At 36.8% G+C, this 15,656-nt stretch overlaps 1 protein-coding gene across 2 annotated transcripts in view; it reads right to left on the minus strand.

Annotated features, from left to right (window-relative positions):
* Window positions 1-15,193, minus strand: part of zzz3 (zinc finger, ZZ-type containing 3) — a 38,266-nt gene extending 23,073 nt beyond the window's left edge. The window contains exons 1-2 of one of the 2 annotated variants that reach the window (XM_033982897.2): window positions 15,039-15,193; window positions 3,464-4,996 (exon numbers count right to left, since the gene is read on the minus strand). In XM_033982897.2, the coding sequence (XP_033838788.1) occupies window positions 3,464-4,935 (1,472 nt within the window). In that variant the 5' untranslated portion in view covers window positions 4,936-4,996; window positions 15,039-15,193. The remainder of the gene's footprint in view (window positions 1-3,463; window positions 4,997-15,038) is intronic. The other variant, XM_055228297.1, reaches the window with a different exon arrangement.
* Between the last annotated feature and the right edge of the window lie 463 nt (window positions 15,194-15,656).

A 15,656-nucleotide genomic window follows, 5' to 3' on the forward strand; every position in this document is an offset into this window, starting at 1 on the left:
TGTACATGAATAGAAAATAAGTTAATGCTATATTGTGGAACAATCCAGGGAAAGCAAGTAGCAGATCCCCCTACTGAAAAGTTACATGGTGCACCTTTAAACAACACCTGGTTAAAGATAACTATTGTATATCAAGTTTTAAGACTAGATCTAGTTCTGTTTAGACCTGGCTTAATCATGCTAATTATCAAATATTCAAAAAAAGAATTTTCTGTCAACCTGCTAGATAAATGAAAAGGAGCTCAAATAAAGTTGTAGAAAGTTCATGCAAACACAATATAAATCAAGTCAGACACTTTGTCATATTCAGCAAGAAAAATGCTCCGTCACTGTCACTCAATGGATCCACAAATCTACTTTACTCAGCAAAACCCAACCACTGACAAACTGAACTGAATTAGATCGTTAAATAAGATGGAATGTCATGTTATTCCAATAGTTTTCTCTAGAAGGAAGAACAGAAGCTAAAATTATCTTAAATTAAGGATTAATCTATTCGCAAAATTAATCACATGAGCTGTTGTAATTTACCACAAATTTCTACATACAACAATTGAGTAGGGCTGTAGGATGCTGGGAAAAAGTCAGACTGCATTTTTGTGATTAGATTTGCGATAAATATTTAAAAAGTGCAATTCTGTTCCGACTGCAGATTGTAAACAACTTCATATATTATATAAATATTATGCACTACTTGTAGTGTTATTGGCCTTTAAACATGACATTTCACAGCCTCATTGCTCCCTATACTCTGATCTAGTGCAGTTTGCTAATGGCAGCAGAAAGAATTACCAAAACAAAAACAAATTAAGAAATGAGGGACATGTCCGGACATGCTAATTTAAGCACGAAGCACTGATGAAAAAACACTAACTGCACAGGACTTCTATCTATGACATCACAATCCAGGGGAATTTGGTGTGGCTCAGAGGTAAAGAACTTTTTACAGAGGACTACTGAAGCCAGCACGAATGACGTAAAATACAACCCCAGGTAAGTTTTTAACGAGGGAACAATGTTATAACATGGTTAAAAGCTTAAAAAAGTCAATTTTGCATAATATAACACATATTATGCAATTCATTCAAACAATTCAGAGAGGGATGAAATATGAACTGGTAAAGCATGATTTTTCTATAAAAAGGATGGGATATTTTGTTCTTTCAGGGGACATTCTCCTATCTTAATGTACAGCGCAACTATAAAACAGAACATTATGAAAAAAAAAAAAAAACATTCAAGTGCTGCTTGGACTAACCCAAAAAATCAAGTCTAAAGCATCTATGATAAATACTGACACCTGCAAAATAGGCTGTTTCATTAATGTCTTAAAATAATGTATAAAATCTGTCAACCATTTCAACCAAAAGAAAAAATACACAGCACTAATGCAATAAATCCAGCTCATTATGATACCGATATTACACTAGTGTTAAAATTGCTAATGCTATGCACCTTTAATATTATATAACGCTCAGTAGACATTTCTACTTTTGCATGATTCGTGGCACAGGCAAAGTGACATAAGGTAACACTTAGAAAGGAGTTGTATTTTTAGAAACTGCACTTTTTGGAGAGAAACGTGAAAGCAGGAGCAATCAGTCCAGTAATTTCCTCCTCTCCATGAGCAGTCTAAAATCAACTCTCAATGAACACAGCAGAATGAAGGTGGAAATTAACACTCCAAATCTTGTTATCTTTAGGTGCATATGGCATAAACATCATTATATTTAACATTTTACTAAAATCATGCCTAGTTTTTGCTAGGTTTTTAATTTAAATGAAGTTTATCAAAACCTTTATTTTGTTAAATGAAGGTCTAAACTGCCAGAAAAAATACATTCCTTGTCTGTAAATTGTCCCTGCATTTTAGAGTACAGATGGATTGAGATGGATTTTGAGCCAGTACCAGTGTTAGATATTTAGGTTTGAAAATCCAGAGCAAGGCCCACAAATTTATCTTAAGTTGATGTAAAGATCACAAATTAACTTTTCACTTTTGTAAAATTAATAATAAAATGTATTTATCTTGGATATAAAATAATTTGTTACATGTTTGTGTAATCATACAGCCATATCTTCTATTTCCATTCTTACTCATGAGTAATGAGTGGAAATAAAAAAACGAACATCGATAGACGATTCAGTATCGATATTGGCCGATACTGGAACTGATATCGACCATCTCCATTTTGGAATTTCCATTGTTGACATAAGTAGAGCTATTCTGTTTTATAACTCAGCACTACTTCCTGTATTTTTGTACTTTTTCTTCTGAATCTTTTTTTCACAAACTGACACTAAATGGACGTACTATCCAACCAAACCAAGTAACAATTAAACATGAAAACTGAAAACCTGCCATATGCACTTTAAACAATAGGGAACAAGCTATTCTTAGACGTGTTCAAATAAATGTAATAATAGCAGCGTGGTTTAACAAGTGTAGGCTGTGTTACTGTGGTGCGCAGTGGAGAGAGTGAGGAAGCCCACACAAAGCACTGCTGATCACATCTATTCTATGTTTCCTGAGCTGCACTGATTACAGTCCGAGTACAAGACCAGGACTTAAAACTGTGGAGGTCACAGCGAGGAGGGCTTGGTAATAAGGCTAAAAAAATCATTTTTTTGGACAATTACTATCAATTTTAATTTAACTCAGCTGTGACTACTGATCTTTTCATTATGTATAACAAGGAAATGTACACTGCCTTAATTTACATTTACAACGAACAATCAATAAACTTTATTTGTTCAAATTAAATTTTGCCAGTAATTCAATTGTCTGCTGAAGTGATAATAAATCTAGATTTCACAATTTTGCTATTTTTCACAAATTTAATTGGATTAATTAAATTAATTGCCCATCCCCATTTCAGAGCAAAAAATATTAGATACTAAGGAAGAAATCAATACATGTGTCTGAACATATACAGTAAAATACAAAAATTCTTCTGTTGGGAAGAACAAAAATGAAGGTTATGACTAACTATGATTCTACAAATCCCAGATGACCACCAGGGGCAATGGAAAATGCTGCCACTCCACGGGCAGATTCATTTTTTATCAAATTTCAAGTAATATTATTGTCAGATGCAACAAGTTAAATAATCTCAAATATGAAAGCAATTAAATCGTATCTACTAAAAAGTGTAAAATATTATTCTGAATTTGACTACCAGCTCCTCTCTCGTCCTTTTGACCCATACTATACGTTTCATGCAGTGTGAGACTTGTGTATTTAACTAATATCCATAATGTTATTATTTTCATTTAGTGTAATGTTGGAGTAAAGTTTCAGAATATTTATATATGTAATATTTATTTTGTAATATATATCATTTTTTGGTTTGTAAAGGTCTATGGGAAAAATGAATGAAAAACTTTCAGAACCTTTAAGTATGCAGTCCCTGTTGAGCTGCACAAGACACCCCCTCCCTCCCTGTGATATCCCCCCACATACTCTTTGTTATGTTTGAGAGCCAGGTGGTCGGACTCAAAGTAGTAGACATCCGGCTCTTCCTCCTCCTCGTACTCCTCTTCCTCAACAGCAGCAGCAGCAGCAGTAGTAGTTTTCAATACAAGCTCCTCTGTACACTTCTCCTGTTTGGTAGTTAAATCCTCCGTAGTCTCTCCACCACTCATGCCATCTTGTGTCTCTTCGGACGCCCCGAGTTCACAGATTTCTTCAGTATTTTCTGCCATTGGAACATCCTCTACTACTACCTCTCCTTCTTCCCTTATCTCTGTAGTTGGCCCATTGTCTATAACAGGAGGAGAGGGACAGGAGGGCAAACTTGGTGATAATTTCCCTCCATTTGCAGGGGCTTTTTTGGGTGGAGTCCGCAGCGTGTACCTGTGTTCGTATAGCTCCGAAAAAGTAGCGTTGCACTCGATAGGTTCCGGAGGGGGGGAAGGACTGGGCGTGGCTTCACCTGAGTTGCTATGGTTAATAATTGGGCTATTGTTCATAACGGGAGAGGAGATGTCCTGTCTCGGTGGCATCAAGCTAGTCTGCCCATTGCTTTCAACTACCTGCTCCTCTCTCGCCAAACACAAATGATCACTCAAAACATCGACTTCCTCCACTTCCGATACCTCTTGCTCTTTTGCTACGATAAACTCCTCGATTTGATTTTGGCTTTCCATGTTTGAATTGGAACAAGGCACAGAGTGGTCAGGAGAGGGCGCTGTCGATATTGCCGTCTCGCCACTAGATTGGGCGCCATTGAGCAAACAGTTCGTGCTCGACTCCGTACTGGTTTCGTCCTGGTTTTTAAGTCCATTTGACGCTTTGTAGGAATTTGTGTTCGCCCCATCACACTCCACTTGTCCATCCCGCGTCTCCTCCTCCTGTAGCTCTTTAATTACGTCTTTACTACTATCAGAAATACTCAAATCTTCACCGTTACTATCCGCGTTTGTTTCAGTTATATTTTCTTTCACTTTCGGGACTGTCTGCTCCTCGTCGTGTCCCTGAGTGTCGGCCGATCGCGAGCACTTTCTGGCCCTTTTAATCTGCGGAGAATTTTCGTGACTTGCAGCTTTTTCACAGTTCTCAGATTTATTATTCGTATCGCTATCTTTCTCCAGAGAAGACGCGGCCCTTTTTCTCGAAGCGCTCCACTGCTCCCCCTCAGAGGAGCTATTCGAGTCCGCTACTTTGTCCGACTCCTCCGCGTCTCGCTCGATGTCTGGTTTAGCGTCCGATCTGGCTTCCGGCTTGCTCTCCTCTTGCGTTTTGGCATCGGTTTTGCCCTCTTGCTTGTCCTGTCTCTTCTTAGGCGATCGGGCTCGCGGAGGAGGAGAAGACACAGGACTCTCCTCCGGCTGAGCGATGCTTCGGTTCCTGAGCGTTCGGCCACAGAAGTTTTCGTCCAGTCCATTGAGCCCCACAGATGACCTGGTGACGCGCGAGGATCTGGACGCGGCCATAATATGGCACTGCTACTGCCTCCACATCCTGGAGCTGTGTCTCTGCAGCACGACCCGGCACCTGAGGACAGAGAAATTCTGTTTAGGTTCATTTGCAAGAAAAATGTGTTTGATTTTAATAGCACTCTTTGGACACTAAAAGATGACACTTTAAAATGCATTATTTAAAAGGGCCAGTACTAGATTTTTTTCTCCATGTATTTGAGCAACAATTCATGCCCCAGTACAGATGTATGAGCAACGCTTGCGGTCAAAATGCGTCCACTGCATATGGTCTCCATCTAATTATAGAACATTTTAATGTCTTTGTCTTTATTGACTCAAAATTCTGCTACGCTGGTCTCTGAAAGTGCTTGTAAATTCGTTGCAGTGAATAATTAGGATCTTTGAAATGCATAAGGTAAGTGAGGAATAAGTTTTGACCACTGCACTGGTCAGGAACAGCGCCTTTAATTACTCCACACCAGGAGAGAGTAAGCTACTTCTGTAACCACAGCGACCCTGAGTAGACCAACACAAATGAGGCTGCCAATCTGCGCCATAAACTCCTCCACCCACATGGCAATACTTGCTTGTATAGATTGCTTGGGAATACCAGGGGCTTCATTGGGGCAGCAATGGCTCAAGTAGAAACTGCTGTCCTTAGGCAAGACACTTCACTCACATTCCCTAGTCATTGGCAGGATATCCATTTGGAGTTTAATAACAGATCAAGCAGAATCAGAAGCACCACTCAAACACCACATTCATTCCGTCTTGCCCAAGGACACAACGTGCACCAATTCCAACAGTTATTGATCTCCCGGCCTTCCAAGTTGGTGGATGAATGTGCTGCTAACCACTTTAGTCACTACAACCTCAAAATCCTAATTAATTCAAATGAGAAAAGCTATTAATAAAAGGCATTAATGCTCTAAGCTCTAACTTTAAACTAGGAGTCTCAAAGTCGCGGCCCGGGGGCCAATTGCGGGCCCGCAAGACGATATTTTGTGGCCCGCAGGACAATATTTATTTTAATGTTAGTGTGGCATTACCATGTTGCATGTAGAAGGTTCTGACAAATCAGTAAACCCCAAACACACGTGTCACTCACGCTGTGTACTGCAGTCACAAAAGATTAAACAAATTACAATGTATATCCATAAAATCCAAAAGAATTGACGTATTTCCTAATGTATGTTGAAAACAGCGATGATGTTTGAGAAGATTTTAACAAAGCCTTTTTTGTGGAATACCTGATGCGGCCCAGCTTCACCCAGACTCTATCTCCTGCGGCCCCCAGATAATTTGAGTTTGAGACCCCTGCTTTAAACTATTGGTATTTTCAGAAGTATAACTCAAAATATTGTGGTCATGCTACGAACATGAAACTGTGGTACCATGAGTATTAGTCATTATGAGTATTATTACTCATGGTACTGCATTATCTTAAATGCATATATATTATTTTAGTACTTTCCCACAACTATTGACTGGCTCCTTACGTGTTCCAAAAATAGCCAGAGCCCTCAACCCAAAGGCTTTGTGAACAAGTCTGGGTCATTCCTCTTTGCTCTGAAGACATATTGATTTTTTCTGTCATTGTAACCAAGCAACACCATCTGTCCAACTACGTCTCCCACAACCCCACCGCTGAAGAAACACATTTTTAAAAGGTGTAAAAATTTAACTGGTGTGAAATTACATTGAAAACAATATGGTGAAATACTGTCTTCAGTAATATCGCACTTGAATATGCTTTTATATATATATATATATATATATATAAATATAAAAGCAATCACATAGACTATTATACACCCATGGACCACTATGGAGCCTACCTGGACGACTGAGAGATAACACAGATATAAGGCCACATGGTAATATAAAAGAAAGTACTACGATATCACGTTGAAAATCCCACTTGATTGTCTAAAGAAAGAGTGTTTTTATTATTACCATTATGGTATCAGAATCAGTATTGAGTATGGAGTCTTCCTTAGTATCAAAATTGTGACAACACTATTAGATAATTAATGCATATGAAATAAATGAATTATCTAATAAATATGGGTCTTGGTAAGTTTATAATTAACCAAAAATCAAATGTGTATTTCAGTAATTACTCCATTCAACTAACTCTGATAACATTTCAGAGCTCAAAAATATAATTAATTTCTGAAATATTAATTGGTAAACTAATATAAGAATCCCATGCATTTCAGAACATGTTGTAGAGGTCTAAACTACAGACAAACAAGATTTTTCCATATAAATACACTATGAATATTCCCTTGCCAAGAACAAAATATCCTGTCTATTAAATAATTGCAGCCAATTCTTTGCGATTTGATCATTCTCAAACTGAAATTCTGATGGCAACATTGTGCAGCCCTGTAAGTCGTACTTGAGTGAAATAGCCGTCATAGTAAAAATCAATGTAGCGGAGAGGGGCTGTATGCTGTGGGCGTTGGGTTGGGTCGGGGCTGTGGAGTAATTTACTGCTTGGTTGATTTGACGATGCGTTACGAGACTTTGAGAGATAATAATGTTGGACACACAGTGGTTTTTCTTCTGTCATCGGACGCGGTTATCTGGTGTGAACAGGTGGGCCAACAGGCTGCAGAGAATAGGCTACGGAGGAGGAGGAAAGACTGCAACAGAGGGCCAGTAATATGCACAAGAGTGGATATGATGGTACAATTAAAACAACCAAGTAGGGCTGTAGTCCTTTAGCTGATTAATCGGTAGATGGAATCTTAGTAGTGAGCTCATTATTTTAAAGAGGAGGTATTATGTAAAATAGATTTTTTTTTCTACAATGTTAGAACATTCCCTCATCAACATGCCTGAAGAGGTTTTATACGTCATCCATGCATGTTTGAGTAATCTAGCCATGTCTCTTGTGCACTCTGGGTTCCAGACTGCGACCAAACGCTCACATTTTGCTTGTTTGTTTGTTTAAAGTGCGTGGTTTGGCTTTATCTTACATGTATGAATTTACACCAGGTTTACTAGTTTTATGGATGAAAAACTTTTAAATTGTTACAGTAGATTACGAATTTATAGGTGCGTAATTTCTTTTGCTTGTGACTGAAAAAGGCGTGTCTGTTCTGGGCATCTGGCACAAAATACAGCAAGGCTTCCATATGATAGAACAGTGTATTTGATGTCTTAAATATGAAGCCAAACAGTCACGTTAATATCAAGTGTGTATATTGTGTATATATATATATATATATATATATATATATATATATATATATATATATATATATATATAAAATGATATCATGTATATATACATGAGGTGCACACAAATTCATAGACATGTCTAGTATCTGTCCACAACTCATCTGAAGCTTAACTTCAACCATCTTTTTCTTCTAATAAAAAGACACTCAGACAACACTGCAACATCACACCGTTCTGCTTGCTTCCTCTGACTTTTTTAATCGCTGAAGTTTTATAACATGCACAAAGAGTAGCTTTAGTAAAACAAATGTGCTCTGTAACCTTTGTAAACTCACTTCACGCTGTGTCCCCTCAGATGACAGGGGCAGAGACTGTAGTTTAGGTGATAAAAGTGAAGCTAAGGAGCTAAATGTGTTAGCATGAGGCACTGACTGAATGTTGACAGCTGTATTGCTATTCATTACAGCCTCTGTGCTTTAAGATGATCTTCAAATGAAAGAAGAGTAGAGAATACACCATTACTTAGACTATATATAAGTGAAACTACAGATGAATAATGAGAGGGGGCATTGAGAGAAATTTAGACAAGTGTTATTCTATCTATATCTATGTATTCTGTCTATAGTAAACTTGTATTTATACAATTTATTTTCAAGCCAGATCTGATTACTTGCTTCTTGCTTCCTGCTCATAAATAAATCTGTCTGCATTAACCATCTCTTAGCTGGTTACATTACAATTAAACTTTAATAAAGCATAGAAATTAGGTCTACAATATTAACTAGATTTTAAAAAAAAATCAACCTTTTATAGTGCATCCATAAATTTTCAGCCTGTGCTCCTAAAAGATTTCAGTCAGGGGCTATGGTGCTCCTGGAAAAAAATGTGAGTCTGGAGCCCTGCGTGCACTACTCGAACCCTCCTCCCAGTTAGCTGTAAGATTCTGTCCAAAGCTCAACCCACAAACCTACGTCAACCATGCTCCCACACGGCCATTTGCCACAAAAGCAGCCATACAAAACAGTACACTACAACTTCGCAAACCTGATGTGATGTGCAGTAGTTTCATTAGTGAAATGCACGCCAATTGTAATGTATAGTATTCTGAAGGGGGAACTCAAAAACGAAGCAAAAATTTACTGAACTTATGTTGTTTTCAGTGAATACAAGGCTCGAAACAATAAACATTGTGATCTAAATATGTTATGTGTTAGGGGTTAACACCCCACAGAAGTGAAATACCCCCTTTTAATACTTAATGTGTACTGTCTTTGCCTGGTACAGACATACTGTATAAACAACTCTTGAGGTCAAATTGTCCGCTGCATGCTGTCTGCATCCGGCTATAAAAGCGCTTTATTCACTAATCATCAGGAAGTGTGTGAGCATGCTAGAGGTTGTTAGCGATCAGCTTGTAGTACTAAATGCAGAAATTCCCAGACACATTTTTTACCCTGAAGTATCCTCCAGTCAAGATCATGACTCATAAATCCAATGACAAAGGACAAAGAGAAAATCCACTTGCAAAGGTTGTACAGACAGTGACATTCAAAGCAGAGCAATAATGACAACATGTGGACCATTGTAAAGAATGGAAATGACGACTTCCATTAGTGGCATGAATGGGCTTTCAGTAAATGCTACAGACTGTACAGAGTTATGTTACAAGATAAAACAAGTCATTTATTTAGGAGTAATATGGCTGCAAGATTAATCACAATTGAATCAACATCAGAACCCGCAAATTGCAAAGGCTGCAATTTTTAAGTGACATTTTTTCCTCAACAAACAATAAAATACATGTTTTAATCTGCATAAAAACTGCTACGCCTGTAGTTTAGATCTGTACAAACAATATGACATTAGTTTGTCAGTTCATATTTTAGTCTTTTTGTCAATTCTTCTGCATGTATTTAAAATATAAACTTTAAACAGAATCCAATTATTAAAACAAATCTCAAATATAATCGCAGCACTTATATTATATTGATATTTTTCACAAATCATTCAGCCCTAATGATTAATCTGTTAATTGATCACAAAAATTGATCTAATTGGTAAAACCTACCATATCAACTGTTTCCAGCCATATACACACAAGTGCATAACAGGGTTGCAAAATTGTTGGAATTAAAAGGTGATTTGCATGGTCATAATTTGCAAAGAATGCCAAACAATCCTGTACTTTAGAGCTCTTAAAACATGTTCTGAAACGCATGCGATTCTTAGTTTAGCATTTCATATTTCAGTCTTCTTTAAAATGTTAATGCTCTTGTAATGTACAGCACAAAAATATGAAGATGAATAAAATAAATTTGCTTGACAAAAGCTCAATCATCAAAGAGGGGGTATTAAGTTCTGACACATAATATATATAGATTGCCATGTTACCTTTTATACTTCTGAAAATGCCATATTCACAGAAAACAACATACTAACATGCTTTATAAGTTTCACTTTACTTTCTCTTGCTCTGAGTCTCTCTCCCCTTGCTCGCCAGCATTCAGAATACTATCACAACACAATCAGCGTGCATCCTGTTAATGAAACTTCTGCACATCACATCAGGTTTGTCAAGTTGTTGTGTAAGAAGGGTTCGAATAGGGTCCAGGAGAGATCGCTACATTAACGAAACATGGATGCGTTGATGACATATAAAATCTCCTTTTTTTGTTAAGGGAATGACGTTATAACATGGTAGAAAGCTCCAAAAAGTCAATTTAGCATAATACCCTCTTCAATCAAAATATATTTTGGAAAATATGCAAAACAAAAAACACAATTTTTTTTAAAGGCCATGCTTGTTAAGACTGACCCAACTGAAAACAACTTACAACAGCTACAATAAAATACTTGGGAAAAATAAAATAGGAAAAAAAGATAATGGGGAAAAAAGATAAAAACTACAATATTGTGATAGGAAATCCACAATCACAAAGAAATGAGCAATAATCTACAAAGATTTTCCAGGTATCTTTTAACACATTTGGATTGATTCATATTTATGAATAATGTGTATTATTGATAATGATCAGAAACTGTATACTTTTTTGACATGCCACTATCTTTGTTCTAAAAAGGGCTAGAGTCAGAACAGTCCAGTTAATGATTACAATGATCAAAATTAGCCAATTAATCATTGCAGCCCTAATCCAAAACATAAACAGATTCATTCATGTCAACATCATCCAACTCTACCTGAGAACGACACTTTTGGCCTTGTATATCACCACATGCTACAGACTGGCCCGGAGAGCATGATGTGGTTTGTCCATGCATAAAATAAGAGACAGAACCAAAGACAAACAGAAGGGAGCAGAGCCGAGGATGCATTCAGAAAGAGCAGTCACCCTTAGACCAGACACGACTAAACTAATTAGGCTCATCTGCCCCGCCATCCAACGGTCAAAACACTTCAGTTTGTACAACAATGTATAAAGTAATGTTCAGCATAAGGTTTAAACATCATGCATACTTAAAGGTGCACTATAGAACTTTTCTGGTGGAGAGTCGGCCACCAGATTGTCTCCACGGAGATGTTATTTCCATATTATAACCAAATGTGGCATGTTAGCCAAACATATATGAGCCACAACAACATTCGTGCAGTTATTATAAAGGTAACACCTAACCCATAGAGTAACATCACTCGCAACAGATTCAGAAATTTAATGACCACGAAACATTAAGGTCTTATATTATACAAAACTGACTCTTGTGAGCTTAAAGCCATGTTAGATTGATGCTACCGCCTTAAAGACATAGAGCTCATGGGCCAGACAAAATTTCAGTATTACTCTGGTGGCGAGGTTTGTCAGTGATTTTTGAAAAGATCTATATCAAAGCTTTACATTTAGGTGTTTCTGAGTTTCAGTATAACAGTATATAATATAACTGAGTACAAAATTGTCAAAAAATGATCTTAAGACACAGGTCCATATCTTGGTTTATGCCATGTGCCGCCTACCAGATGATAATTTAAATTATTGATTGTTTTCAGCCTAAATATGCAGGTTTTGTGTGAATGAAACAAAACACAACTGCGAGTATGTTTTTGATGTGGAAATAACATTCTAACATAGATCAGAAAATTGCGTAATATGGGTCCTTTAAACATTGTGTGTGAACTATACTATACCATTTATAACAAAAGGGAATTTCACAACCTAATTTGTAAATGACTGTATGATACAAATAATATCCTAACAAGACACTAATGGATATACTACACAAGAAAATTTTAATGTTTGCAAATATTTAAGGAACATTTCGATAGAACTTGTTTGTGAAATACATTATATAGTTGTATGTTTTCAAACAAGCTGCAAAATGTCCAAGCTGAATTTTGATTTATCAAACTTTTCTGCAGTTCTTAAAATACTGAATAACGCTGAAAGAACCAACAACATATAACTTTATTTTCTCACAAAACTAGTCCAGTTCAAGTACAGTTTAAATAGTTTGCAGAAGCAGACATGACAGGTGCAAAAAGATTTATGCCACAACTAAAACTTGTTACCACAATGTGCAAACCACTTGCATGAAATATTAAGTATACATGAGCTATTCCTCATATATACATGCACCAAGTCATTATGTCTTGAATCAAATACAAAATATACATAGTCGTGTGGGGGAATGAACTGGTAATATAAATAAACAAGGTGAAAAATCCAATACTGATGACACAAAAAATAGCAGTAATTTTAACATGGTTCAATTGTTTAAAGGTACTATATTACACAAGTTTGATTCTTATAAGCTTTGAGCCATTGTGGAATATTATTACCTCATTAAAACATACCTGGAATTGTGTTTTGTTTCATTCACACAAGTTTGAGTAATCCTGCAATATTAGTCTGTCTACATCTCCAAAGCTCAAAATACTCTGTTCTACCATGTGATGTCATTTTATTTATTTATTTTTTATTTATTTATCTTTATTTATACAGGGGAAACCAATGAGAGCACTTGGACTCTCTTTTTCATGGGTGCCCTGTTTAAAATACCATATAAGCAGCAAAAAATACAAACAAAAATAAATATAAATAATAATAAATAAATATATTAATAAATAAATGCAAATAATAAACCAAACAAGTATACAAGTCAATATAAAACATTAAAAACAGGTACAGGTGTAAATTGTGACTGTCACCAACAAATCAAGTTTTGCTTTTCCTTTCCCATCTCAGTTTTGTTAAGGCTACTTCTTAGCCTTATTCTTAGCCTTAGTCATGTGATCTAGTATTAAGTGTTCTGGCATCAATGACTAACAAGCAGGTGAGGTATTCTGGCAGTTTTTGAAGTCGTCCCTTATAGATCAATTTCATACAGTACTGTTCTCTTCTAACAGACAGTGGTGGCCAACCCACATTTTCACAGCGAATACAGTAATAAAACGAAGGGTATAGTGAAAGAGCGGATCCAACGTTTTCAAAGTAGAGGCTAAAATCTGCATGTACACCACATCCCCATAATCCAGTACAGAGAGGAAGGTTGCTTGCACTATTTCTTTTCATGAAAAGGTAGTATCAAGTTAGCAGATACCTTTCACCTTTTGTTTAGAAGAGATTGGTTATTCCCAGACTGAAATCATCCAAATGATTCTAGCGAAGGTGTATGGAGTTTAAAAACACAATGGGGCACTTCCTGTATTACCATATGACATCACAAGGTGGAAGAGAGTATTTTCTATTTGTGACAAGAACTGCAGGATTTGTGTTAAACACGTGTGAATGACACAAATCACCACTCTATGTATATTTTTGATGAGTAAATATTACAACATAGACCAGAAAACAGCATAATATGAGCCCTTAAATTATGTGTAATAATACTAAGTCCAAGTTAAACCAATATACACGTGATCTGTTGATTTAATGTTAAACCAATCTAAAATTCTGCCTCTTTCTGCAGCAAGTAAACACTGCATTCATTTGAAGCAACCTCACAGTGATCCTTACACATAAAAAAAACGCAAAAACATGTCCCAAACTATTATTCAACTAAAAAAATCTATAAATTACCAAAGTTGGGGGCATGAAGGATGCTCTTAATAACATGTTGTCAGATACACGTGCTACTACCAAAGAGTTAAACCCCAAATTGTTGCAGCTCATTTAAATTTCCAAACTTTATCAAATTACGTGCAAAGTCAAAGTAAATCCCTGGCTTGTTTATAAATACAAAAGCTACGTGTTAGCATGGTTCTTGGTCTAAGTTACTGAACTGGCATGTGTCTGTTTTGCAGCTAACCTTAGCAACTAACTAACTTAACGTCACATTTGTGGTTATAATTTAGCCTTTCCCTAGTTGAATTGACTAAAGTGCATGCTGTTGCACAAATTAAACCAAAACTGAAGTGTCTAAGAAAGCACGACACGTTGCTAGCTTGTAAAGAAAAGCCCAAAGTAATTTGTTTTTCTCTAATGTAAACGACTAGTTGGCCGAGATGCTAGTAGTCGCTAGTTCGGCTAATTTTCCCCACTAAACGGCATCGTGCACTGGAGGAAATCGTGGTTAAATGTAGCTTTATTTATCTTTTTACTGAATTAAGACAAATGCTAGAAAGCTAATGTGTGTTTGTGGACATTAATAAGTATATAGAGTGTATTTGGAGTTATTTATAGGTAATATAGCGCTTCACCGGGCTATATACAGAACCAAGTAGCATGGTTAGCTCCTGAACCCTATTTTAACCAATGGTAACCAGTTAGCATCGGTGGCTAACCTGAGTCTAATATTAGCACGCTGAGCTAGCTGATTGTTCAACTTTGCCGATGCGTTTGTGTACCGCTATGATCGCTGCGTAAAACCACATCTACCGAGTCAACAAACTTCGGTTCGATCTCCACTATCCCACAAGAGACTAAACTAATGGATCACTTGTAAGCAGTATTTGTAGCTTGTAGAATAAAACATACCTCACTTCCGTAAATTTGCAGCACGCTCGGCCGCAGCCATGTTTTTCGCTCCAGTCAAGTTGGGGTTGGGTTGTGGAGCCGAAGCGCGAGCCTTTCCAACCCGCAGCAAGGCAAACAGCAGCGCCCAAGTGGAGAGCTACAAATCCAGGCTCTGCAAACAGGTCACCCCGTGCATCTGAGTTTATTTTGGCTAATGCATTGGGCAAAATTAAAAGCATAGATTTATATCGCATTGAATGAGCATGATAGGCTTCTTAAAGCACTTAAGAATAGTGAATTATTTCTGTACTGGAGTGTCTGTCTTGAGGCTTGTTGACAGAGACCTGGCTGCTATTTTGCGCCTCTGGCTTCTCCTACTATGAAAGATGGGTTAAGTGTCTAGCCCGGTTATGCAGCAAGAGCATGGAATTGTTGAAGCTTATTTAAATCTCCAAACTTGATCAATTATGTGCAAAGACCTGACTTGTTAACTGAGAGCTACAAAATCAGACTCAAAGCACTGAAAATTATAATATTACCAGCAGAGATTTATGTTGAATTGTATAAATTATAGGCTTGTTGCGTCACTTCAGAGTTGTAAAGTATTCATTAATTCACTATGTATCTAACTCTGAAGCC

Source organism: Periophthalmus magnuspinnatus, chromosome 17 (genome assembly GCF_009829125.3).
Source record: "Periophthalmus magnuspinnatus isolate fPerMag1 chromosome 17, fPerMag1.2.pri, whole genome shotgun sequence".
Lineage (NCBI taxonomy): Eukaryota > Metazoa > Chordata > Actinopteri > Gobiiformes > Gobiidae > Periophthalmus > Periophthalmus magnuspinnatus.